The sequence below is a fragment of the Dunckerocampus dactyliophorus genome, chromosome 2 (genome assembly GCF_027744805.1).
Source record: "Dunckerocampus dactyliophorus isolate RoL2022-P2 chromosome 2, RoL_Ddac_1.1, whole genome shotgun sequence".
Lineage (NCBI taxonomy): Eukaryota > Metazoa > Chordata > Actinopteri > Syngnathiformes > Syngnathidae > Dunckerocampus > Dunckerocampus dactyliophorus.
The window spans coordinates 22,194,619-22,221,257 of record NC_072820.1 but is presented as its reverse complement, the minus strand read 5'-3'; the positions used below and the strand labels follow the sequence as shown (position 1 = coordinate 22,221,257).

Here is a 26,639-nt window from a genome sequence, read left to right as displayed (position 1 = left end):
AAGTGCAGTCCAGGGGCCATTTCAGGCTACAATTACACAAGAAAACAATAGCAAAAGTTGGGAAAATATGAGCAAAATGGCATAATCAAATGTTAATACTTATAAAAATACACTTTGTCACCTATAACATGTAGCCGACATGCAGGCTGTTTTTTCATTAAATGGATATAACTTCTTTGCTTTACAAAATAAAAATATCAAAGTCGCCACTGCATGCTTTGATTTGTCAGTATATGGCCATCGGTGGAAAAAGTACGGACAACCCCGCTGTGATTATTTGTTTTTCTCTTTTCTACCAAGTTTTGACCTCGGGTGCTCTCTTGGGTCATGTAGTAATAATATACAATTGTCCCTCGCCACTTAGTGGTTCAAATTTTGCAGCTTCACTCTATCACGGTTTTTAAAAAATATATTAATGAATAACTCATCCTGTTTCGTGGTTGAATACAGCCTATTATTTGTCACACATACATATTTAAGCAAATGTTGCATATTTTTTTGCTTAATTAGGCATTTCCAAGCATAAAAATTACTAAATGAACTAAAATACGAATGTAAGTCTAAAAGGCGCATTCAATGACATTGATGAAATGCAGTATTAAACGTCGGTCACTAGGTGTCAGGAATGCTCCTGTAATGTTCAGTGAGAGACACAGGATCAGACTTTTTCAAGATGGATTTGTGAATAGACTTGAATATAAAAGTTAAGCAACCTTTTAATCCTCCGCCAATCACGAAAGATTTGTATTGTTTGTGTGTGTTTGTTTTTAAAGCTAGTTAGCTAGCTAGGTAACAAGATTATGCAAAAACTACCCACCCTCATTTCCATGGAATTTTCCAGATATGTGATGCATGCGCACAGCAAGAAAGCCACAAAATTTTGGTGCAAGTCAGAATAAAAATGTAGAAAGTGGACATTATTTTTGGCACTCAAAAATAACTATAAATGAACAAACTCTTATTCTCACTGCCAAAGTCTTCCACCTCTTGGACAATGCAACCTCCCGGCCCTTTCATACGTCCCATTACATTGCATTTGCTGTTCTATGGTTATCATCAGACTTTTCCCGGTCTTTGTGGCCCTAAGAAATCACAGGTTATTGATGAACTTTACGGTCCAACGCGCCAAGCCAACAGCATCCCTGTTTAGTCCTGAATTTCCCAGTCCCAGTCCCCGTGTTGCCAATCAGAAGCATTTACAGGCAAGGTGGCTGGATGCGCCTTTAAAGTGATTTAACCTTGGCTATGGCGTCTCATTACAAGCACGCTCCCTGGCTGCACAGCTAATTACGGCAAACAGGTGCATCACTCAGCCACATCGTCACAGAGTCACAGATTTAATTTAGAGATGCTGCCCGGGTTATTAACCTCGCTAATTGCAACAGGAAAGCTTCCAGCCTCAACCGCTGGGATGGAGCAATGCGGACCTCATGGGGGTACCACAAAAGCACACAATTACTTTTTGCTCTGGTTCGAGGGGAGTGCTGGTGGGCTGGATGTGGTGCTTGCAATGCTTGGAATTTGGTGTAATCAGTCATTTGTCATGCTACGCTATGCTGTATGTTATGTTACGCTTGTGTCATGTTGTGTCATGTTGTCTTATGTTATGTTGTGTTATGTTACATTATGCATGTGTTATGTTGTGTTATGTTTGTGTTATGTTGTGTGATACTATGTTGCGTAGTGTTATGCTTGCGTTATGTTATGGTATGTTATGCTTGTAATCTCATCCTCTGGCTTGAATGACAGGAAACAGACTGCAAATGTGAATTGCAATTCATTAAATTTGAATTTGGGATGTGCAGGGAATGTGATTGAAAAGCTATTCAACAAAAGGTTGGACAAAAATAAGAATGAATTACTTGCGTAGGAAGAAGCAAAGCTTATTTAATCCTACCCCCCATCCGTTTCACATCAATTGCAATACATCTGTTCACTACCTGTATTCCATATGTACTCTTTGCTAGTTTAAAATACAATGGAAAATGATAAGGTAATGTAACCATGTGGTAAAGTAGTTGTCAGAGTTCTTGTCACTCTAAATTATTCATATAACATTCATAATAAATACTAATAATTATGAAAGAGACATAAGAGAACATAGTTGGATGATGGGTCAGTACAGACAATGAGCTCACAAGAATGAAGTAAAAGCAAAATTCATTATTACCACAATTTTCCAAAATCATTGAAGAGCTATTCAACAACAGGTTGGACAAATGTATTAAAAAGAATGAATTACTTGTGGACAGCCAATACGGATACAGAGCTAACATTTCAACTTCCATCGCATCGAGATGGCACGAAATTACCAAGGAAATGACTAAAGCTATAAACTGCAGAAAATGCACAGCTGCAATATTTATGGATTTTATAAAAGTTTTCGATTAGGAAGAAGAAAAGGACCTGAACAGATTTGCAAGGCAGAGAGATCGTCGTGATGGGAAGGATGTGCAGCAGGCTGATCAAGACAGAGATGGGAATGTGCTCACAAGTGAGGATAGTTTGAGGGCAAGATGGAAAGAATACTTGCAAAAACGGATGAATTTAGAAAATGAGAGAGTGAGAGAACGGTGGAAGTTGTGACTGCTGTAAATGAAAAAGTTCCAGGCATTGGAAAGGCTGAAGTTCGGGCATCTCAAAAAGTAATGAATAATGGGAAGGCGGTTGGGCCTAATGACAGACCTGCGGCGGTATGGTAGTGTTCAGGTGAGACAGAAGTGGCAGAGTTGTGGCAACTACAGGGGCATAAAGCTGATGAGCCACCCAATGAATCTATGGGAAAGAGTAGTGGAAGCAGAGCTAAGGAAAGTGCTAAAAATTAGTGAACAGCAGTATGGTTTCATGTCGGGAAAGAGCACCACAGATGCAATGTTCGCTGACAGTCCTGATAGAAGTACAGTGAAGGAAAAACAAAAGAATATTGAGTTACATTGTGTTTTGTGGATTTAGAAAAAGCGTACGATACAGTGCCGACAGAGGAGCTGTGGTATAGCATGAGCAAATCTGGAGTGACACAGAAGTATGTTAGAGTTGTACAGGACATGTACAGTGAGGTGTGCTGGAGGTGTCACAGACAGGTTCCAGGTGGAGGTTGGACTGCATCAAGGATCGGCCATGTTCTTGTTTGCTTTGCTGATGGACCGATTGACAGATGAGGTCAGACATGAGTCTCCATGGACAATGATGTTCACAGGGCACATTGTGATCTGCAGTGAGAGCAGGTGGAAGGAAACCTGGAGAGGTGGAGGAATGAGCTGGAGATGAAGGTCCGTTGTAGCAAGACGGAATACATGTGTGCCAATGAAAGGGTATCAGGTGGGACTGTGAGGAGTGGAGGTGAGGAACGTGGAGGAGTTTAAGTGCTTAGGGTCAGCCATTCAGAGAGTGTGTTCTTTTTACCTCCTGTTCTGGACAGTACTTCTCGCGGTGGCTATTGTCTCATCTGTGCAATATTACTGCTACCCAGTGTAGATACAAGTGGAGAATACTACATATAATCATAATGTCTTTGAATACGTCTTCTGAATGTCTATGTATGAATGTATTTGTATTTTAGATCATTTATTCCATTTTTATTGAAAATGCTTAATTTAGGCAAAAAAAATGTGTAAAATTTGCTGACATACGCATATTATTTGAATAATAATTGGCCGTATTTATCCACGAAACAGCGACGATTTAGTAATATCTTTATGAAAAATTGTGATAGAGTGAAACTGCGAAATTCGAAGCGTGATGTGGCGAGGGATTACTGTAGATGGACCGTCATTTCATTTTTGTGTATTTTTTGACTGTGACTATATGACACAATGAGCTTTGATGTCCTGTGTTGATCTTTTACTAATCCATTTATTCATCCTCTTCTTCTTCTCCTTACTCCTCGCCTCCACAGCAGGGAGCACTGCATCTGACAGGCCTCTATGTAAACCACCAGCTGGAGTGACAACCAAAGAATAGTTTGTGTGTGTGTATGTGTGTGTGTGTGTGTGTTACCGGCCAGGAGGAGAGCGTGGGTCACAATGTGCTGACGGCAGCAGCTTCCCAACCCAACAGATGGTTAAGACAAGACTGGACCATCACAACGTGACCTATGAGCTGTCAACAGTTTTGATGATGTTCAGGACTTTGGCCTGTAATGAGATAAAGGGGGCATAATTGTTGCATCTTTTCCTTCATCAACTGTTTTTAAGAAAAACGTGCAGCACTGTGACATTAAACTGACTCTCATAGTAAAAACTAGGGCTGTAAATCGATTTAAAAATTTAATCACAATTAATTTCATTTGTCCATAATTAACTCCTGATTATTGATAATTACCGCATTCAATCCCAGCCATTTTTCAAAAGACAACTCCTTCACTATCGGCCATTTTAGACCATTTTGACTGATCTTTCCAGGCACAATATTGTGCCAATATCGTGTTCTATGACGATACAAACATGGATCCTACCAAAAGAAAGAATAGACTCCCGTCTTTCATCAGAAAAAAAGTTTCTACCTTTTTCCGTTCTTTAGTAATGCAAAAAATAATGCAGCTTTTTGTGAAAAGATACATGTCAAGCATAACTTTCACTTTGACACAAAGGTTTTTTGCTTTTGTGACAGCTCAGATATCTAAACAACTATACCAACATAAACGACACAAAAAAGGGGTCGTTTCATCAAAGTAACGATGTATTTACAAATATAACACCATGAACTAGGACTGCATGGTGGCCTACTGGTTAGGATGTTGGCCACAGTCAGGAGATCGGGAAGATCTGGGCTCGAATCTCCGCTGGGCATTTCTGTGTGGAGTTTGCATGTTCTCCCCATGCGTGTGTGGCTTTTCTCCGGGTACTCCGGTTTCCTCCCACATTCCAAAAACATGCATGTTAGGTTAAATTGGAGACTCTAAATTGTCCATAGGTATGAATGTGAGTGTGAATGGTTGTTTGTCTATATGTGCCCTGCCATTGGCTGGTGACCAGCATACCCGCGACCCTAGTGAGGATAAGAGGATTAGAAGATGGATGGATGGACACCATGAACTATTTACAATTTTCACATTTGGAACTGAACTATGTGTGTGGGTGTGTGCGCAAGCGTGTGCATGCGTTAAAATTTCCCTATAATTCATAACTTCTGCACGCTACACTCCTCCACGCTCTCTAACTGCCTCCTTCCTGTCATGTGTGATTCTTCCATTGAAGTTATCCCTGCAGAGCTCTTATCAAATGCACTTCTGCCGCCTTGTGGCCGTTTTTATGGCTTAAACGTGCTCTGAAATGTTAATGCATTAGTGCAGAGTTGCATCATCACCTCGTTCTGCCTCTAAAGCAAAAACAAACCTTAAAAGACGTATAAATACATTGATACTATCAAATGAAATACTATCACATTGAGTGCTCTGTTTGCTCACTCACTCCTACATTTGTCCCCGCATACTAAGGTGACACAAAATAGCAAATAGTTACTATGGTAACAAAAAAGCCCTCCAAATAGCTACCTTTGGCTATGCCTGCCTGTAACTACAAGTAGCAGCTAACCCAAGTTTTAGCTCGCAATTCCAAGAAAAAAAACATTGTGTCTAAAAAAAACGTGTTAGTTGGGACACTCGTATGCCAATTTACCACTGTATAAATGGCAATAAAAATGACCTGCAGTGCTCCAGCACCATCTACAGTTTCTTCAGTTTCAGCTACAGTGTGGGCATAGTGACGCTGGTTGCATGCAGCACCAGAACGTCTCTCAGTGTCTGAGAGTCTTCATTTCTGTGAACACTCTTGATCATCTCCAGAGTGCTGTTCCATCTCGTCTCATGTCTTCCAGGGCTTTAAGGCTCAGCTTGCCATTCCAAATACCCTTTTCTTTGGCCATTTCTGCTTGATATTCATTCCCACTTGTGGCGCAACATCAGCTGCAACACGGCTGCGTTTCCCCAATCTACAGTGTGGGCCGAGGGTCAAACAGGACGTGCGTATAATTTTTTTTTTTTTATATAGTGGCATTATTGAGAATTTGCATTTACTTGTTTTTATCAAGTTAACTTTGACTGCCCGAGTAAAAACAATAAAAACCTCAGCTCCCGCTTCAGGATCTGATCGGCTACTGCCTCCAAAATCACGTCTGTACCTTTAGCCAAACCTGCGCCAACATTTTCTGAATTCTTCCTTGGAGTATGTGCTACCTTGCCACAAAGGTTTGTTCGAATTGATGGTGTGGTTTTTGCATAATCCTGCAAACTACCAAAAAAGACACAGCTCGCTCTTCTGGATCTGACCAGCGACTGCTCCCAAAATCACATGCAGCTTTATACAGATCTGCACCACAATTGGCATGGGTTGTCTTCCCTTTCTTAAAATACAATAATTTTGTCAGGTATTAATTTGAACAAAATGTGTGCATTTTTGTGTTTGTAAGGGCAGAATTTTTTGATATAGCTTTTGTACTAGAACTCATTATGCACGTGTACCTAATGAAATGGTTGTTGAGTAGAGGAGTACTCAAGGACTCAGACTGCAGACTTTCTGTGCATACATGCGTCATAACACCAGTCCCCTATACTTCTTGCCGTCTTCATGTTTCTAAACACACACATTGCTATGGCTCCATGTTGCCATGGCGATGTGGTGACGAGGCCTTATGATTGAGTGGCTGAGGCGAAGCTGCATAGCTACCACTTTGATTCTCATGGACACACTGCAGGCGCTGTTTTTGTGGGCAGGTGGATGATGATGGAATTGAAGGTCAAGGAATAGAAAAAGGTGTGGCCAGCCACAATATTAGGTACACCTGCACTACATAATGAGATTAAGTACCGAGAAAGATTACTTTAAAAGCAGAGTTTACTCACTATACGATACGGTGAATGTGTATCTGCCAACGTGTGCACTGTATTAGCTTCAAATGTGATTAGTGAAAACTAACTAAAAAAATACAATTTCACCAACTATGCCAAGCAATTTTGATATTTTCAATGGTAGTAAATTTCAATGAATGGTAGAAAAACAAAAAACAGCAGAGTGCTCCTGTCATCAGATTGATCTTTGACCAACAATTTTTGCAGTAGAGCGTTAAAAACAGTGGCATACTCAAGAGTACAGTGGATCCTTGAGTAGATCTTTGGCAGAAGGTCCAACAGCAGCGTCCTTCTGTTAAGTAGAAGATCTTTGACTAGTACTTTGACAGTAGGCCCTCAAAAACAACAACACACTCCTGTTGCATACACGATATTTGACTAGTACTTTGACAGCACAGCCTTAAAAACAGCAGCATACTCCTGTAATGTAGACTAGAGGATGTTTGACTGCTGTTTTGTTTGGTGTATTTATGGCTATATTAACTTTTTGGCAAAGATGTAGCCGAGCCTTGCCTTGACATAATATTAAAAACAGTAATAGCAGTTTGAATGCATTTCCGACGGAAAGCAGCTTTTTAAATAAGCTTTCCTTGTAGGCTGCTAACCGAGCCACCTTATAAAAACAGCTAAATGTTTGTTTCCTGTGGGGTTTTCTCGCATCTTTCAAGTGCTTTTCAAACATTCATTGGAATTGTTTCAATGTTTCATGCACTGGTTTTCGTCTTTTTTTATTCAGAGCCAGCCAGTTGGAAAAAAAGATTCTCATGAAGGACCGGATGGACACTGTGACATTTCCCCAGGACTGCTTTAGCCTTTACATTGCTGACTGCGGATCATCAGACTGCTTATACTGTGCATTTAGTGCCACAATTCTAGAGCATACTGTTCGATGCTACATCTTGCTGTGCAGAATGCTTGAACATGGTCACCAAAGTCAGTGTTGACTCGCCCTCTCCTCACTCTCACTGAATATCTCGTCACCCTCCATCTTCTCCCACACTGGCCAAAAGGGATGTGCGGTGACCACATGTGTCATCCGTTCCCGAACATTTCTGTTTCTGTGACAACCTGCAATTACATCAGCTCGCTCTTGTGAGTAGCAGCCTGACATTAAAGCCAATCAGTAGCTTTTCAAAAGACTGACTCACTGCACTGTGGCGTCACAAAGATGCGTGGTCTGGATTGCATGTTTATTTTCACATCTCTTCTGCAAAGCCTCACGTTCGAGACAACTTAGATTCTTTCTAGGCTGGCCTTCATCATTTAGCCCAGGGGTGTCAAAATTACATTGGAACCCGTTTAAGTCCACCCTGTTTATGTCGACAACCTGTCTAAGTAGACCAACTCATCAAGTCCTGGTCTATTGTGTTCTGATTGTTACTAAAAAGTACATACATGGTTGACCGCTTTTGTCGACATACAGTAAAATTTGAGAGCTTACATCTATGAAAAGCCAGTCCGTTATGTCGACGTGTTGTATTAGTGTTCATCATTCATCATTGTCACTTGCATATTTCTGGTCAAAATCAATAAAACAAATCACTGTCTGCAGAGGCTTGGGAGCTGCCACCGACCTTCAAAGCTTCGGTAAAGGACTAAAAGTTCTTTATTCCTTCGGCATAGACGTCTGAGCCGTTCTTTCATCTAATTTCCGCAACTGTTTGATTCTTTTTAGCTTGTAGCCACAAATGGAGGAACAGGATGGTTCAAAAATCTGTTATTACTGCCTATTCTCCTTATGTCTTTGCCAAAAGTCACTATTGAATGTGGGCTACTTTTGCTTGCCAAAGCCAAGATGTGACACTTCCTTTGGAATGTGTGTCCTTGAGATAGCATAGATAGTATTTTGTAATAAAACAATGTTATATCCAAACAGACAAGGCATGCTTTAAATGTATTAAAATTATAAGGTATCTTTTCTTCTTTTTTATCAAACATTGAGTGTGTACTTACAGCAGTGATTGACATACATGTATACAGTAAAGTGCATGTTTACATGACTAAGGGGATCATAGAACACAATACATAAAACATAGGACAGGTAACGATGGTGTACACTACTGGAAAAAAAAGAAACAAACAAAAAAATACAAAAAAGTGATAAATAATAGTAGTCATGAATCTTATCTTGTTAGTTTGTGTGGGGTGCAATAAAATAAGCATTGCACTAAGCCTATACCAGGGGTCTTCAATTAAAATTGAATAAGGTCCATTTATGCAATTTTATTTTCACAGCGAAGGTCTGAACCTTATTTTGCCTTTAATTGCATAAAACAGATTAGCTCATATGAATATCAAATGTAATGAAACACTGCACATCACAAACACAATTATTTTGGCACCTAAATTGCATTTAAAAGAAAACAGGACCATGCCTTTCACAGAAATACTAAAAAGTTTGACTGTCGAAACATTGAATGAAAACAAGAGGCTTATTTTTAAATTAAATAAAGCTGCACCGGTTTCTCAGAAAAAATAATATTAAATAATAACAATTTAATAAGTGACACTTTCACAGAAAAGCTGCAACAGTACATTATCTTAAACTTTCATATTTTCTTGTTATTGTTGTAGCTGACATTGAGATTTGCCTGAATTTGTCACACAATTCCTCAGTTGTTCACCTTTGAGTAAGGTGTCTGCAGCAGAAACACTCCTTCCTTCACAACTCTCCCGTCAATGAAAGATGTTTTGTTTTGCTCCAATATCCATACAGTCCTTAGCGAACACACCTTTGCACGTTGCTGTGCTGTAAATGAATGTGTTATGACTCTCATAGATTTTTCATACTGGTATCTAAGCGCTGTTATTTTCCGCGCTCTCACATCAGACATGGGTGGATACTTCCCCTCCAATGATGTGTTTTGTCAGGTTGTCGTGCCACATTTGCACTTTTTGCATTTGCATATGAGACACAGCGGCTTGGCACTGGATTCTGGAAGAATGAACATACAGTACATTGGTCCGTTCATTCACTTTTAAATGTTCGGTTTTCTCTATCAACTTTTCTTACTTTTGAGCAAACCATGGTTCTCATTCGCCTGGCAAGTAAACAGACGATTTCATTGGCTCACTGGCTCAGTGACGTCACCACGTTTGCTGTCACGTAACCGTAATAACTGAAGTAATTACGGCCGCAAACTGCCTCTGCGATCAGTCCGCGAGCATGATTATACTGTATGTTAATATTATACTTCCCATTTACTTGAATTGGTCACGGGTCCGTAAAGGGTCATCACTGAGTCCACATCCGGAACGAGGTCCGCCATTTGGTGATGACTACTCTATACTAGGCAACTATTGTTGTGTAGTTTTCCCCCTTTTGACTGCCTGTGCTTATGTCGTGCATTAAAAAGAGTATACCAGTATAAGGCATCTTGGAGCAAACTTTGATTATCATTTGCGTATCTCAGTGCCCAGCCAAGTGTCCTGGTTTCGGTATTGAAAATATGGTCACTCTTGCTTAGCAAATATTGACCTCTTGGACTCGTTTTAGCATCTTTAATGCTCGAAAGATATCAATGCCCACCCCCGCCCGTGAATGCACCATAGTTGTGTGTTGTGACACAGAAGTGAAACGTATGTGTATGACTTTCTTCGACATGCTTTCCCCAATTTTCCCTTTCGCCTCGTCCTCATTCACAAATATCTTACGTGAATACACAAAGATGAGGTTTGATAATGTTGGTGCTCTGCGCTAAGTGCATATTTGTTTGGCTGCATATGTCACGAGCCGTGAGTTAGAGAATGTGACAGTTTGTTTATGTTCTCACTTTTATGCCTTAGTTCCTGTTTCCATGTCCTTATTTTGTAAGGACTTCCTGTTGTGTTCTGTTCTGTTTCTATCTACTTTTACTTTCCTACTCCGAAAAACCTGTTTCTGATTTTGTGTTGATTATTTAGTTCAGCCGGTGGCGTTTTTCTGTGTTGGAGCATTGTTATTGAACTGCTCATTTGTGTATTCCTGCCGCTGCATAGCAGCCTTAAATAATTAAAAAGACTTGTCTGCACTTTGGGTCTCATTACTCGCATCCTGGGGTCGTCACCACAACGCCACACAGCCAAAACGTGACAATAAACTCAACTCAGTTCACGATAGCGTGTTATTTGAGCTTCTATGTCCATTTAGCGCATTCACAAGCCCCACATTGAGTTAATTTCCATTAGGATTTCTGTACTTTATGTGCGTTTGTTTCCATTATCATGTTTATGTTAAACACTAGTTGCATTGTTCTTTAGCCATGTTGTTGCAGACCACAGTAACACAGCAAAAGGCATAAAGATCGCAGCTTGTCGCCACTCGTGAAAAATAAATCTACCTTGTTCTTTAACTTCGACACAGCCATCTGTACTAATAAATTCTAGTAGACCTCTAACCCCTTTGTTTTAGCTACTATGTCCTACAATGAATGCATTTTACTATTTATTACTATTTAGTTCTACAGCATTTTAATTATTATGATAAAATAAAGTTGGCATATTTGTACTGTTTGGTGTCTAGATTTGAAGCGGCCTTACTGTAAATATGTGTTTGTTCTGGGGGCCATTTCTTCTCCAGTGGCATTGTGGATGTTTTTATTATTTAAATTTAATTGCTAAATTGACCCGCTCTTGCCACATTTATCTTGCAGTTATTACTTTGATAAAGTATTAGGTGTTGTAGTCAGGGCCAGCAAGGCCCTCTCTGCTGGCCTAACAATTACCAGAAGCACTGACCTACATTTCAAACATAATTTGGAGTATTTGTTCCATCAAATGATATAAATTTATTGACAGTCTATTATCTTCATTATGTAGCATGTTTCTTGGCTGCAGTGCTTCCCGTAGTGAATGTGTGTGTTAGATTTTTTTGGTCCAATCAGATTTCAGCTTCAATGTGTTGCCATATCAATCTAATCTGCCCAGGGCAGCTCAGGAGTGCTGGCCCCTGTCACATACATACAGGGTCAGGCAAAATGATCTAACACATTTGTAGGTTAAATAAAAGGCAAATAAAGTAAAGAAACAAAAAAGTGAAAAGTACATATAATGCCATTTTTTTCATATAATGCCGTTTTGCTTTGTTTCTTTATAATGCCATTGTTTTTCGTTTCTTTTTCAGTTGCTGCCATGAATTGGACTGGTGAGCATCGTGCTTTCATTGTGGAAACGTTTATCAAAACAAACGAATCTGTAACTGCAACACAACGAGCGTTCCGTTTGCACTTCAATTTTGGTAGACATGATCCCGTACCAGCGCCAAACACCATCTTGTTATGGTTACCAACTTCAGAGCTACTGGATCTGCATTGAGTGTGTGGACAATAATGGATCCCATTTGACTGATTTCATTTTTAAAACATAATGAAACAGAATGGCATTATATGTACTTTTCGAAAATAAAAACACTTTCTTGTTTCTTTACTTTATTTGCCTTTTATTTAACCTACAAATGTGTCAGATCATTTTGCCTGACCATGTACTATTAGCAAAGGGCCTGTTTTTTTTTAACCAATCAGACTTCTGATTTGCCTCTCACGGCCAGCTTGAAGGCCCCCACTTCTAATTGATTGAGCAAAACTGTTCAACAAGATAAGTTACGGCCACAATGGCAATGACAATGAGGAGGGGGAAATGGACATCTCTGGTGAGTAAATGTATTTTACTTAAAAGGTCTTATATTTTTGTTATGTTATTAGGTAAATATTGATTGTAAACAGCTTCAGATGGTGTTGTCTGAACCTTTAATCACCGAGCCATTCTATTTATGGTGAATGGTCTTTCACTTGTATAGCGCTTTTCTACCTCCAAGGCACTCAAACCGCGTTGACACTGCCAGCACATTCACCTACTGATAACGCAGCATCAGGAGCAACTGGGGGTTCAGGGACAAGGACACTTCGACACGATCACAGGAGGACGGAGGATCAAACCCGCAACCTTCAGGTTGGGAGATGACCACTCTACCACTTGAGCCATGCCCTTATGCTCGTCACATTTAGGCAAGTGCCAACTTTACAAGCACCGGTGTACCGCCGATCACTGGTGGAAGTTAGTCATCGACTCTAAGTTACTAGCAGTAATGTAAGTCAGGCATACTGGTGACTATGTATCCTAACATAAGAGGACTTATATTATTATCGATAGCGTTGGTATCGTGCCAATCTTACAGCGGTCGCAGCTGTACTTACTTAATGGTGTTGGAGTTCAATATGGAAGGTTGTTGTTTTGTATTATCGTTTCTGATCACTTGAACTTGCCTGAGTGGCTCAACTTGAGATGTTTCATTGTAACTGTGGCCGATGTTCCTCATGAAGTGTCAGATAGATTGACAAACTAGGGGCCCCCAAACAGCATCTTGCCTAGAGCCCCCACAAAGGTTGGAACAGCCCTGTTCAGTGGGAGTGGGAACAGGACTCTGGCAGGGGTCCCCCTCCCCCTGTAGAGTTCGCTTACAGGCGAGGTAGGCGGGCGGGTTCAGCACCATGCCGCTCAATGCTTTCCTCCCACATTGTGTCTAAGACGAGACACGACCCGTTGGTTGAAATAGAGACAACCTGGAGGGGGGCCTGAGTGGGCCTGTGGAGAGCCTCATTGAGTGGAGATATACTGCCACTAAAATGTCAACCTGAAACACATCATGTATATTTGACTTGTGTTCCTTTACATTCACAAGAAGTCAACTAGAATAGCGCAGACATCCATAAAGGTTGCCAGATCTGCAAGAATGAAGTAGGAATGTAAATTAAATATAAAAATGTGGTTTATTAGCATTAAAGGGATAGTTCCGATTTTTTGATGTTGTATGACATCCGCATCAGTATTGTAGTTCATTGCACTTGCATCTTCTTCAGCTGTGGAACACATACATAAACAAGATGGCCGCGGCGCTCCATTGCGAAAGTAGATGCGAGCATCTTCGCCACATACACAAGAATGCACAGGTGACAGTGCGCAGGAATTCCACGGGAGACGGATAAACGCAGAGCGTTTTGTGAGGTCTGATTTTTTTGAGAAGGCATTCTTTACTTAATTGTCCCCAGCAACAAAGCAGCAAACGTTCTTCATCAGAGAAATCTGATCAGAACTGGACTTAGGAGACCAAGTGGAGGTTAATGAACTACAATGCTGATGGGGATATCATACAACTTCATGTCAAAAAATCCGAACTACTCCCCCTTCTTGCTTTTGCATATTGTAGCTCTACTTAAAACCTCATTAAGATCCAAATGTGCAAAATGCAAATTCTAGCAATTTTTCAACTGGTCTTAAGATTTTGATCAGGAGTGTATTTAAAGACAAAGCTTTGCTTTATTATTACTTATTAGTATCAGCATTTCAGCTTCTTCTCTTTACATTTTGCCTTTTTTTTGTAATTTTCCCATTTTTGCTGAGTTTTAAAAATTTTATTTTATTTCTACAATGTGCCACGGGCCAATAAAGAATAATCTGTGGGCTAAAATAGCCCTGAAGCTGCGCTTTGGAGACCCCTGACTTAGAGAATCATAATGTTGCAAGGATAAAGCTGTAATATTACGAAGTCGTACTGTTAGAGCAATAAAGTTTTGGGTGGGAAAAGATAGTAGTGCAATGAAAACATGACCTTGTGCTAGTGAGTGATTTTAGATACAATGCAAGCGAATTTAAGGTGAAATGTAGCCAGTGATGTCATCATCACCCTCTGATGTCTCCAGGTAATGCTTGCTTTCCTGCAAGTAACGAGGCTGCCAAGCATCAGCGGGGGGGCTAAAAACAGGTTCTGAGGGGGTGTTGAAACTCAACACTGACACTTTTTTGGGGGGTTGCTGTTTTTTGTTATTTCAGTGGAACTTCTACAGGAATTGGCTGGCCACATTCTACACTAAAAAGTGAGTCACGCTTGTCGAGGACGCAGTGCAATTTGCACCCAGCAGGGAATCGGACTCTGTGCCTTCTGGAGCGTCTGAGTGAGAGGAGAACATTAAGTTTGCAACATTTTGTTATCTTAGTGTGAGATGGTGAAGTTAGTAGGGAATTGTACCAAAATAATATGTACCAATGTCTGATGTCTGTGCTTTGTCTCATTAATGTATTGGATATTCAGGTATAGTTAATGACCTGCCTGATGCACTTACACACACACAGACACGCACACACACACACACGGTTAGCAGACATTTCAATTATGGCAGCCACCCTCAGTGTCCTTACTGTCCTTCTGCACAACCCCGACCTGAAATCAGTTGTCATGTCCAACTGTCCTTGGTGTACTTGTCTTGGCGTCTGTCTGCTTATCTGTCTTTATTTGAGATTCTCTATCTGTTTTTCTGTCTGCCCGTCTCTTTGCGTGTCCTCCTGCCTGTCTGCCTGCCTGCCTGCTTCTTTGTCTTTGTCTTTGACTTGCTGTTCCTTCGATATGTCTGTCCATCTGCTTACTTTTCTGTCTGTCTTTCTGTCACTCAACCTGCTGTTTGTCCATCCAGTTTGTCTGTCTATCTGCCCTACTGCCTTCCTCTCGTTCTGCTTCCTTGCTTGTCTTTGCTTGTCTCCTAAGCTGCTTGAGAGAAATTTAGAGTAACTAAGTGACAAAATGTGATGACGTCATATAAATTTAATCATTAAAAATAATCGTCAGAAACTAACTGTCAAAATATGATTGATGACTTGACACATCAGATGACATCATTTTTTTAAACTGTGAGTAGAGAGGTCTTAGAGGGCTGCGGAAGGGGAGGGGGTGTGGGCGAGATTCTTGGGGGGTGATGTGTGTGTGTGTGTGTGTGTGTGACTCTTGGGTGTGTGCGGTATATATTATGAATAAGGTGGGCCTCGTTTTCCCACGGGAGAAGACAATGTGCTTGTAGTTTTAAAAAACATATCTGATGGGGGTGTTTTTTAGGAAACTATAATCAATAGCGGGGGCCTCATGGTTCACATGAGATCGTTTTAATAGTCGCGCCATTTTTGTGGGAGACACCTCTCACTGGCTGTGGAGGGAAGGGGAGGGGGTATGTGGGGGCATTCTGGGTTTAGTGTATGGAGTCTCTCAAGCAGAAAGAATGGTGGGGGTCTCATGTTTCCTGGGGAACAGGATCTGCTTGGGGCGATGAAGAAACATATCTGATGGGGGTGTTTTCTGGTAACTATGATCATTAGGTTGGGGCCCCGTGGTTCACATGAGATCATTTTAATACTCGCGCCATTTTTGTAGTAGATGAGGATTTCCTGGGCGTGATCTATGGGGGTCTCTCAAGCAAAAAGAAAGAATGGTGGGGTGCTGTCTCGGGTGTGTGAAATATATAATATCAATAGGGTGTCTCGTTTTCCCACGGGAGAAGACAATGTGCTTGTAGTTTTAAAAAACATATCTCATGGGGGTGTTTTTTAGGTAACTATAATCAATAGCGGGGGCCTCATGGCTCCCGTGTCAATAGCGGGGGCCCATGGTTCACATGAGATCATTTTAATACCATTTTTATAGTAGATGGGGGTTTCTTTGGACTGATCCGTGGCGGGGTCTTTTTTAGCTAGCTCTAATCAATACTAGGGGCCTCATGGTTTGTATAAAAAAGACAATGTGATTGAGGCTTTAAAAAACATATCTGGCACTTAAACATTCCTCCCCTATTGTATAAAATGGTATAAAAGGCAGGTGTCGACGGTAGGTTTCCAGATCACTCGCAAAAATCAGCGAACAACGTCAAGACAGAGAGTTTGAACACAGAGCCTGGAGACGACTACAAGACATCGGACATTGACATGGGCTGTTGCATGTACGTAAGTTTCATATTGTATATAATTTATCTAGGGTGTTTAGCCTGAAAGGTAAATTTTTTTTTCTACTTACAGGAGAGCTGCATCTTCACCAATTGAAGGTACGTTTTCAAATCATGTAGCTGAAAGAAATTTCTTTTAGAGGTTTATGTTTCTCAGGGTGCGTGTGTGTGCGTGCCTGTGTGTGTGCGTGCCTGTGTGCGTGCGTGCCTGTCTGCCTGTCTGCGTGTGTGTGTGTGTGTGTGTGTGTGTGTGTGTGTGTGTGTGTGTGAGTGCGCATGTCTCTCTACCTCTGAGAGAGAGAGAGAGAGAGAGAGAGAGAGAGAGAGAGAGAGCCAGGATGTTGATTATATAATATATATTGGGGAAAATAAAATAAATTGAGTATGTTTGATTTCCAGTGATCGATCTGACTTCACCGCCACCAGTGGCCCTAGTGTCACCGGTCCAAAACCCAATGCAGGGATTTAATGTGGACTTTATAACGCCTCAAAACCAGGCACAAGGTAAACAATCGTGTGTAGGTTTAGTTTAATACAGGATGATGTCGGGAATTAGCTCTTTATGTTTTGTGTAAATGCTGATGACTAACAAGATCCTCTCTGACACAGGATTTGCAGAGGGCGATCGCTCTACGATAGACGGGGGAGTTTGGGGACAGACTTCGGGATTCGTGGAAAACACTTTAACACCGCCGGTCCAAAACCCACTGCATTTTATTGTGGGGTTTACAAGTCCAAACTCAAGTCACGGTAAGTTAAACAAATGTGTGTCGGTTTTAATGAATTCATATTTATGTCAACAATTATCTCTGTATGTACTGTGTAAATGTTGATGAATAACAGAGTCTGCTCTGTTATAGGGATTGCGCCACTGACCCCCTCAACGCTGGATGTGACAGAGGGAGAAAACGACACAGAATTCGAGGAAAACACAGCAGAGTCCGATGTGGGACAAGAAACGGGACAGGAGGAGACATCTGACGCTGGAGTCTACAACCAGGAAAGATTTCATTATTTTCCAGATAGTGAAAGTGAATATGTTGACATGCAAGCTCTAAATCAGAGGGATATAGTCTCAGACAATGATGGAATTGAAACAGTGGATTTCAACACCTCTGTGCTAATTGTCGAACAAGTGTTCAGAAGATACATGTATGATATAGCATGTTTAAATCGCCGCATGATTGAGAATATATATAATCAACTTAGACAGAACGTTAGACGCAGGCATTCTGTCAATTCATATTCAGCTAACGCTAGACGTGCCACTCGTGAACAAAGAACACTGCCACAAAGAGTCCATCGCAGGTTGCAATTTGAAGACTAATTTTTGATCGGGTGATAAAGACAAATGGCTGAACCAGATCACAACAATTCCCCTGAAATTAGAGAGCATCTCCTCCACTTGATCTCTGAGATAAACCGAGAAAGATCCGAAGGCGGGGCTAATCAGGGTTCTCCCCGAAACAGTCCAATTCTGCCTCAGCATGATTCACCTGAAAGAGGGGGAGAAGTTTTTCTTCCATCCCCTGATGAGCTAATTTCCTTACTCCAAATGTACAGATACCCCTCCCCCGTTCCTTCGCCCGTATCGCAAAGCAATGTTGACTCAGGACCTTGGTCTCCATCAGACAGTCAGTGTTGTGATGCACTCAACAGTCAAATAGATGACCCGTGGTCTCCATCAGACAGTCAGTGTTGTGATGCACTCAACAGTCAAATAGATGACCCGTGGTCTCCATCAGACAGTCAGTGTTGTGATGCACTCAACATTCTGGAAAGAGGCCATCAGGTGGGGGGTGGGGGCGAGGGTGAACAGACAGAGAGCGTCATCAATCAGAGTAATGAGGGTCAATCCACATCTATGGGGATAAACAACACAAATAGTGCGGCTGTTAATGTTCCAGCACCTTGCACTAGTGATGACATGCATGTCACAAACCGTGAAAGATTTAATAATGTTGAGATTCGCTCTTTCCTTCGCTTTCCACCACCATCTGCAATTCCCAATTTTCGTGAATTTTATTTGAATGTCACAAATGGTTTTCGCGATAGGATTTCAAGCATGATTCACAGAGCTGATGTCCAGCCAAATGACGTTATCCAAGTTAATCTGCGTGCTGATCGTTTGCAAGACGATGTCTCAATGAGCGTGCGTTATGGAGAGGGGACAGTGTCACAATTACAGGAACTTTTAGACAGATTAGTCCAGAGTAATATGTCTGTTTTCACCGATGGATCGCTTGAGCTAATTGTCAATTTTGTGAAGGCTCCGCGGGGAGGGGGTAAGAGACGAATTGAATCATGTCTTGCGAGCGAAATTGTGAAGAAAAAAGCACGACATTTATTTGTACTCCCCAATCCCGATCAAACATGTTTTGCTGTAAATCTGGCATTACTGACAAATCCGAAGTTGACGATGATGGAAGCCATAAAGGCAGGCTGGGACATCCATACCAGAGCAGGTCTGACTGCTGATACAATGGTCACATTCGATGATGTTGTCAAATTTGAGGAGCTGTTAGCGTGTAAAATTGTTATCTTTTACCAAACGTCTGACAGAGAAAAAAACAACAACCTGGTTACATTTCAAACAGGAACACCCGAACGAGACACAATACGCTATCTGCTTTTACACAATAATCATTTTTACGGGATAAATAATATTAAGGGATTTCTAGGTGTGAAGTTTTTCTGTAAACATTGTCACACAGGGTATCAGTGTCAATATAAGCATTTCTGTGAAAAAAGCTGCAACATCTGTTGCACAGATTGTAAACAGGGTCCAATTCAAAAAACCTACTGTGCTGATTGCAATCGATTCTGTACAAATAGACAATGCTACGAACGACATCGCGAGAAAAAATGGCATCCGAAAATCAAAAAGATGGCCAGCATGTGTCAGACCAATAAAACATGTCCTAGATGTAAATCATTGTACTACACATCTATCAGAGATCCTAAAGAGCATACTTGTGCTATCAAGATGTGCACAATTTGTAAACAACCTAAAACAACATTGTCGTCTCGTAACAATGAGTTAGAGCAGACATCAGCTAATAACTCTATGATTGAAAGCGGCGAAGATAAACATGTCTGTTACATGCGTACAAAACCAATCAAATCTGAAAAAGAAATACATGAAAAAAAGATTGTATTTTTTGATTTTGAGACTTCTCAAACCACTGGAACCCATCTTCCGGTGCTTGTGGTGGCTCAGTCACTTAATGGTGAGCGCCGTGTCTGGAAGGGGCATTCATGCGCTTTAAAATTTCTTCTCCATTTCCGACAGAAAAAACATAAACAGACAACTTTCATTTCCCATTTTGGCAAAGGTTTTGATCATCATATCATCTTGAATGCTTATGTAACTCAAGGTTTGTCACCGTCTGTGATAGCACAAGGGAGTAAAATAATCCTGATCCTGGATAATGACTTTCAACTTAAATTTATTGACTCGTTCTCATTTATTCCTATCCCACTCAGAGACTTTTCCAAGGCGTTGGGATGTAAGACACAGCTTAAAAAAGGCTACTTCCCACACAGATTTACCGATCTTTCAAAAAATGGCTATAGAGGAAGCTATCCACCGGCCGAGATGTACTCACCTGACGAAATGAGTCCAAAACAAAGAGAGGATTTCCTTAACTGGTATCAGACTGTCAAAGATCAAGAGTTTGACTATGATGCAGAGTTAGTATCTTACTGTGAAAACGATGTTGAAATCTTAGCCGAGGGTGCAAGCAATTTCCGTAATGAATTCATAAAAACAACAGACTGTGATCCTTTTGACAGTGTGACCATTGCTTCAGCAGCTTTGAATGTCTTTCAAACAAAATTTTTAAAACCCAATACAATCGCGATTCCCTGTCCTAACAATTACAAAACAAACAGCAAGGCTTTCTCACATGCGTCTATACAGTGGCTTGAGTATGAGGCCTTCTCACGGGGGATTTCAATAAGACATGCTTTGAACGGAGGTGAAGTTAAATTTGGGCGTTATTCAGTTGATGGATATGGAGAGTTAAATGGAGGGAAAGTTGTCTTTGAATTTCTAGGCTGTTATTTTCATGGCTGTCCAAAGTGTTATATGGGAAGTGATGTTTCTCCATTGTCAAAGACTTGTTTTAGTGAGGTGTACTCTGAGACTTTGAAAAGGCTGGATCGATTACAAAACGATTACAAGGTGCAAACTGTGGTGATCAAGTGGGAACACGAATGGAGTGTACAGAAAAAAACAGACCCGAATGTTAAATCTTTCTTAGAGAGGTTTCAAGAACCAATTCCGTTAGATCCCAGAGCAGCCTTATATGGAGGCCGTACGGCTGCTATCCGTCTCCGCCATGTTGTCAGCCCAGGTGAGCGTGTAAATTACGTTGATTTCACATCGTTGTATCCGTTTGTAAATGCACATTTTCACTACCCATTAGGGCATCCGAAAATAATTCGAAAGGATTTTGACAGCATTGAAAATTACTTTGGATTAATACATGCTAAAGTTTACCCTCCACGTCAACTGTTTTTCCCTGTACTGCCTATTAGAAACGACAAAGGGAAATTAATTTTCACACTGTGTCGATTATGTGCACTCGTGAACAATCAAACTACTGACTGTACACACAATGATGAAGAACGGGCCCTCCAAGGGGTGTGGGTAACGATAGAAGTAATCGAGGCAGTGCGAAAGGGGTATTTTCTGGCTGAAATTTACGAAATATGGAACTTCGAAGAGAAATCAGATGTGCTGTTTAAAGACTATATCTACACTTTCCTTAAACAGAAGCAAGAGGCGTCGGGCTACCCTAGCGGAGTTGAAACTCTTCAGACTAAACAGGGTTACATCCGTGACTATAAAGAGAAGCAAGGTATCGATCTCGATCCGGAGAAAATTGTCTACAACCCCGCAAAAAGACAGATTGCCAAACTACTGCTAAATTCTCTCTGGGGAAAACTAGCACAAAGATCAAACCAGCTCTCAACCAGTCTGGTGAGCACACCGCAACGCTTTTTTGAATTTCTCTTTTCTAGCAAGTACGACATTTCACAGTTTCACTTCATAAATGACGATATTGCACTTGTTCAATGGCGCCATAATTCTAGGTGTGTCTTACCCCCAGGCGACGCAAATATTTTTCTAGCGGCGTTCACAACTTCTTATGCACGACTTGAACTTTACAAGCAATTAGATTTGCTCCAAGATCGTGTTCTGTACTGTGACACTGATTCTATCGTTTACACAAGCAGCCCCTCTGATCAATATAACCCTCCACTCGGTAATTATCTCGGAGATTTGACATCAGAATTAGATCATGGAGACTACATATGCAATTGGAGCGCTGCGGGTCCCAAATCGTATGCCTATCTCACACAACAGGGTAAGGTGACTTTACGTGCTAAAGGGATTACACAAAATTATGAAAACTGTAAAAAAATTAACTTTGACAGCCTCACAGATCTGGTAGAGGGATATCTCAGAGAGCCGGACAATCGGCGTGAAATCTCTACACATTACAATAAAATTACTCGCAATATGAAAGCCTTTGAACTCACTAATAAACAACGCATAATCAACTTCGCAGTTGTCTATGATAAAAGACGACTCCTTGCAGATGGAAAAACATTACCATTTGGTTATTAGTTCCAGGATGAAACGGCAGCAATTTCTGAAAAGGACTGTGTAGATTTATGACGGTTTGACCTGATGACTTTTCTACCCAGACCTTTTTAGAATTATATCATTGTTTTGTAATTCTATTCTGTTTTTTATATTTTTTATCATGTATTCTGTGTTTTTCTTGAAGATGTATTCTGTATTTTTAGTCATGATGTAATCTGTAGTAAATCATATATGCACATATGCTATATCAATAAACCCTTCTTCATTTGTTTGTGTTTACATCTTGATGTCTGTGAATAAAATCAGTGTTCTGGTTATTTAGGTTGCCAGTTTACAGAAACAGCAGATGCGTAACATGGAAGAAGTATATTTTGATCCTCGTTTCAAACTTCCATTCACCGCTCTCCTTGTAGGGGCAAGTGGAAGTGGGAAGTCGTTCTTTGTGAAACATGTACTCCAAAATATGAAGGATACTTTTTCCAGAGTTCCCGATCGAATCATCTGGAGCTATTCATCCTACCAACCCATGTATGATGAATTGGCTAGAGATGTAAAGATTAAATTTATTGAAGGAATCCCTGACTCTTTGACGGATGAAAATATTTTTCCATCAAATCAGCACAGTCTTTTAGTTGTCGATGATTGCATGGACGTTGGGGCGAATCATGATGAATTAATGAAGGCATTTACAATGTATAGACATCATCGAAAATTATCTGTAATCTTTCTAGTTCAAAACTTGTTTCATCAAGGAAAACATAGCAGAACTATTAGTTTAAACACTAATTATATGGTCCTTTTCAAATCGCCTCGTGATAAACTGCAGATTAGAATTCTGGCTCAGCAAATGTTCCCCGGACGAAGAGAATATTTTCTTCAGAGTTTTAATGACGCGACTAAAGACCCCTACTCATATTTAATCGTGGACTTAAGACCCGACTGTCCAGAACATTTCCGACTGAGAAGCGGCATACTTCCACACGAGTGGCCTGTAGTGTATCAGTATAAAAAGTGATTTAAACCATGTCAAAGCGGATTAAAAGAAACCTCCCCATTTTAAAAGCCCTGCTCAGTCTAAAACCAAAAGAGAGACAGAGCCTTCTTAGCCATGCATCGAAAGATCTCGTCCTGGCAGTCTGTGAGATAGCTTTGAATGTTTTGAAGGGGAACATCCCACTATCCTCCGAGCAGTACAGTAGGTTAAAAAAGCAGAAAAAAATCATCAAACTCTTTGCTAACCGTAAAACTGCCATAAAACATAAGCGTAAGGTGTTGACACAGTCCGGTGGTTTCCTTGGGGCGTTATTAGGAGCAGCAATCCCACTCCTAACCAGTTTGTTTACCGGTGGGAGATAGACACAGACCATCGTCATGGCGTCATTTAGTAAAATGTACATGATTTCCCCCCATCAACTAGAGACTTTAACCCAGAAGAAGACGCATGCAGAAAACATCAGCGAGAAAGCTCAGCATGTTTTGGAAGAGAAAATGGAACGTCTGTTAAAACAACCTGGACCGGCATACAGCAAGTCACTACATTATAACGATCTACTTGAAAAATATCTGGCCTTACTCAGAAAGGAGGAGAGTCGCAGTCGTGAAATACTTTTGAAACTACCTACTACACCCACAGAGAAAGGAGGTGAAGATGTAGGTGACTATGTCAAGGTTGAAGAGGAAGAACGTCCTGACAACATTGAAAAAGAGATTTTAGACAACATAGGATCACGCAATCGGAAAAATGCGGCATATATTCTACAGAAGCTTCGTAATTCAGACCTTCTAAGATGGAACCGTTCAGGCGAGATAATTGTGCAGGACAACCTCATTAAAGGGTCTCATATTTTCGATTTAATGAAAACTCTGACAAACCGTCGATTCCACGGACGGACCGTACCTCGCGGATGGGATACATTTTTAAAAACAATTTCTGAATTAAATATTCCAATCACAACTGTTATGAACACTCACGCACGCGAGCAATTACGACTTAAACCCTCCAATACCACGAGTGAACCTCGCCCTCAGATACGTCGGAGTAAGAGAAAACGCGGGGGGAAAAAATCTGGGGCGGCATCACCGTTAGACAGAGATAATGACAGTCCGAATCTCGTTCATCAACTGTATACACCTACAGCGTCTGAATGGCGATTGTCTACACCGATCCCCTCCAACTGGTTAGATTTCACTCGATACAAATGAATTCATGCAGACTGTATGTTTTTTTTTTTACCAATAAAAATTTATTGGGAATTATACATCGGAGTAAGAGCATTTATTCAGAACAGATATAACACTCATTAAATAGTTTTAAAGAGCATGCTTTCTGATTACAGGTTTTAGCGGTCTTCACATGTGAAATACATTTAACATTTTTCTTGACAAACTTGGTGACAAGAGCATCATTCTTTTTTAAATTATCAGAATACAGCCTCATTACTTCTTGAAAAGAGAGTCCTTTAAAGCGTTGACAGAGGAAAAAAATAACATGGGCGCCACAAGTCGAAGAGTTGTCATCTTGTACTTGGAGTTTGTTGTAGCGTATTTCATGAGAATTTCTAGTGAGGAAAGTTATAAAACTTTCAGGATAAAATATAAAATCCGGTTCATGGCCATAGCTGTCGAAGAAGCATGATTTGTCTTGTTCAGCTTCAATAATCATCCCCACCCAGTGTTCACCCTCACGGGTTTGGTCATGGGTGTTAACGACGAGATAGCACGGTCGTTTATCAATCTTAGTTGGCAGTAAATCACTAGGCCAAACCCCTCCAAACGTCTCGCCCAAGATCGGTCTCAGGATAGAATCTATTTGATGGTTGTTCATTTCTCCAGTTTTAGTAGTCGATCAGAACCTGACGCTTCGAGTTTATCTCTATGACACTGTCGTAACAAGCGTACACAATCAATGTCATAGTTCTCGGTAACGCCATTCTGAATCTTAAATCCAAACGGCATGTTCCATGTAGCGCAGGAGAGAGAGCTTCAGCGTCCATTTCATCGTCTCTTGACAGATTGAACAGAAACAGTGAGTAACCATTTTCAAAGTTTTCGCGGTCAATACTCAGGGGAGCGTCTCTGAGGTGTCTGTTTGTTCCCAGATAGAGATTGTAAAATTCGCGAACACTCTGATGTGTATTAAAGTTGGGTTGGTAAGGTTTCGCCGGGATAAAGCGTGAATTTACACTGAGAGAGAGGTATTCAAGATTTGCATGTTGGAACTTAAATGGGTTCAGCTCCCTTGCTCCGACAAATGCTCTGTGGTCGACAATTCCGACGACTATATATTTTGGAAGTCTACCCAGATACAAGTTGTCCTGTGAACATACACGTGACTGCGCTGGAATGCTAAAATTTTTAACAACAACACGACTTATCGGGTAAATTGCGTTGGATTTCATTAAAGCGGCTGAATGTCCTAGCATGACATCCGGCGAGACTTGCACCTTTTTCACAAAAATGCTAGCACTCAGAATGTTTAAATTGAACTCGTCAGCTGCAGCGGACATCAGTGTAAAAGCACTTTTAGCCTTTACAAGTTTCAATCGCACATCCACATTGTTTAGCAGGAGTCTTTCGGAAAAAAAATGTCACTGTGCAGGGGACCAATTAACTCGAATGGTCGCGAACCACGAGTGAAGCTTGTACGCTTGATAAGGCCTTTGTTGGGGCCGCCAGGTGTCGTGTCAATTGAATCTAAATCATCGCCATCGTCTTTGTACCACAGACCTGCTGAAAACTGACTCTCCAATGTTTGTCGTGAAAAGTTGAGGAGGGTTTCAATAATAGATCTGTAAGGATGAGTTGCGGATGAAGAGCTAATGAGAACATCGTTCAGACTGACATCTACCTGTGAAAATATAGTATTTAGAGGGTACTGTATTATTCCACAGTTATCAGCATTTCCGAGATTAGTCCCATCGGCGTTTGTAATCTTGAGGCGTAAATAGAGTAGTGTTGAGTTTAGATCTAGATAGAAACTCCCGTTTCCAGGTATCAGGAAATCTAACACTTCTTGATCAGCAATAGAGTTCAAAGGATGGATCTCTACATAATTGGTCTGATCTATAGATAGCTGTGTCATCGGAGGAGCAAAGAGGTCGAGCTCTGATTTGGTGCACTCTGACGAGAGGTGATGTGTAAGAGACATGGTTAAAATATATCCCCTCCGCCTCGTTGACTTTTAACTTTCCGGTGTATTTTCGATGAGGTTTTACGTTTCTTTTTTGGTATAGCGTGTGATAATGCTGCTAGAGCTCTTTTTCCTCTTCCACGTGCTATTCGTAGTAGTCCCGATCCGTCCTGAGTTTCGTCACGTCGACGATTGGCAATATGGCTGGTTACAGCTCCAACAACATCAGATGCTATCCCTCTCACAGCAGATTTCAAATGTGGCCTGGCAATATTAGCTCCACGTTTAAGAAGAGGCAAGACGAATCTGAATGCC

General features: G+C 40.9%; 1 protein-coding gene across 3 annotated transcripts; it reads left to right on the top strand.

The window, feature by feature from the left end:
- Positions 1-15,844: 15,844 nt before the first annotated feature.
- On the top strand, positions 15,845-25,675 carry LOC129177408 (uncharacterized). Of its 3 annotated transcripts, none has more exons than XM_054768512.1 (5): positions 15,845-16,575; positions 16,652-16,677; positions 16,978-17,082; positions 17,188-17,328; positions 17,439-25,675. In XM_054768512.1, the coding sequence occupies exon 5, from the start codon at positions 17,930-17,932 to the stop codon at positions 22,214-22,216; it is 4,287 nt and encodes a 1,428-aa protein (XP_054624487.1). In that variant the 5' UTR covers positions 15,845-16,575; positions 16,652-16,677; positions 16,978-17,082; positions 17,188-17,328; positions 17,439-17,929; the 3' UTR covers positions 22,217-25,675. The 3 variants fall into 3 exon arrangements, with proteins under 3 accessions (XP_054624487.1, XP_054624488.1, XP_054624489.1); XM_054768513.1 differs by having other exon boundaries at positions 15,845-16,579; XM_054768514.1 differs by lacking the exons at positions 15,845-16,575; positions 16,652-16,677 and having other exon boundaries at positions 16,894-17,082.
- Positions 25,676-26,639: the final 964 nt, after the last annotated feature.

What these genes read in the sequence shown, in the direction of transcription:
- LOC129177408 (XM_054768512.1), top strand. Translation starts at nt 17,930, where the DNA reads ATGGCTGAACCAGATCACAACAATTCCCCTGAAATTAGAGAGCATCTC.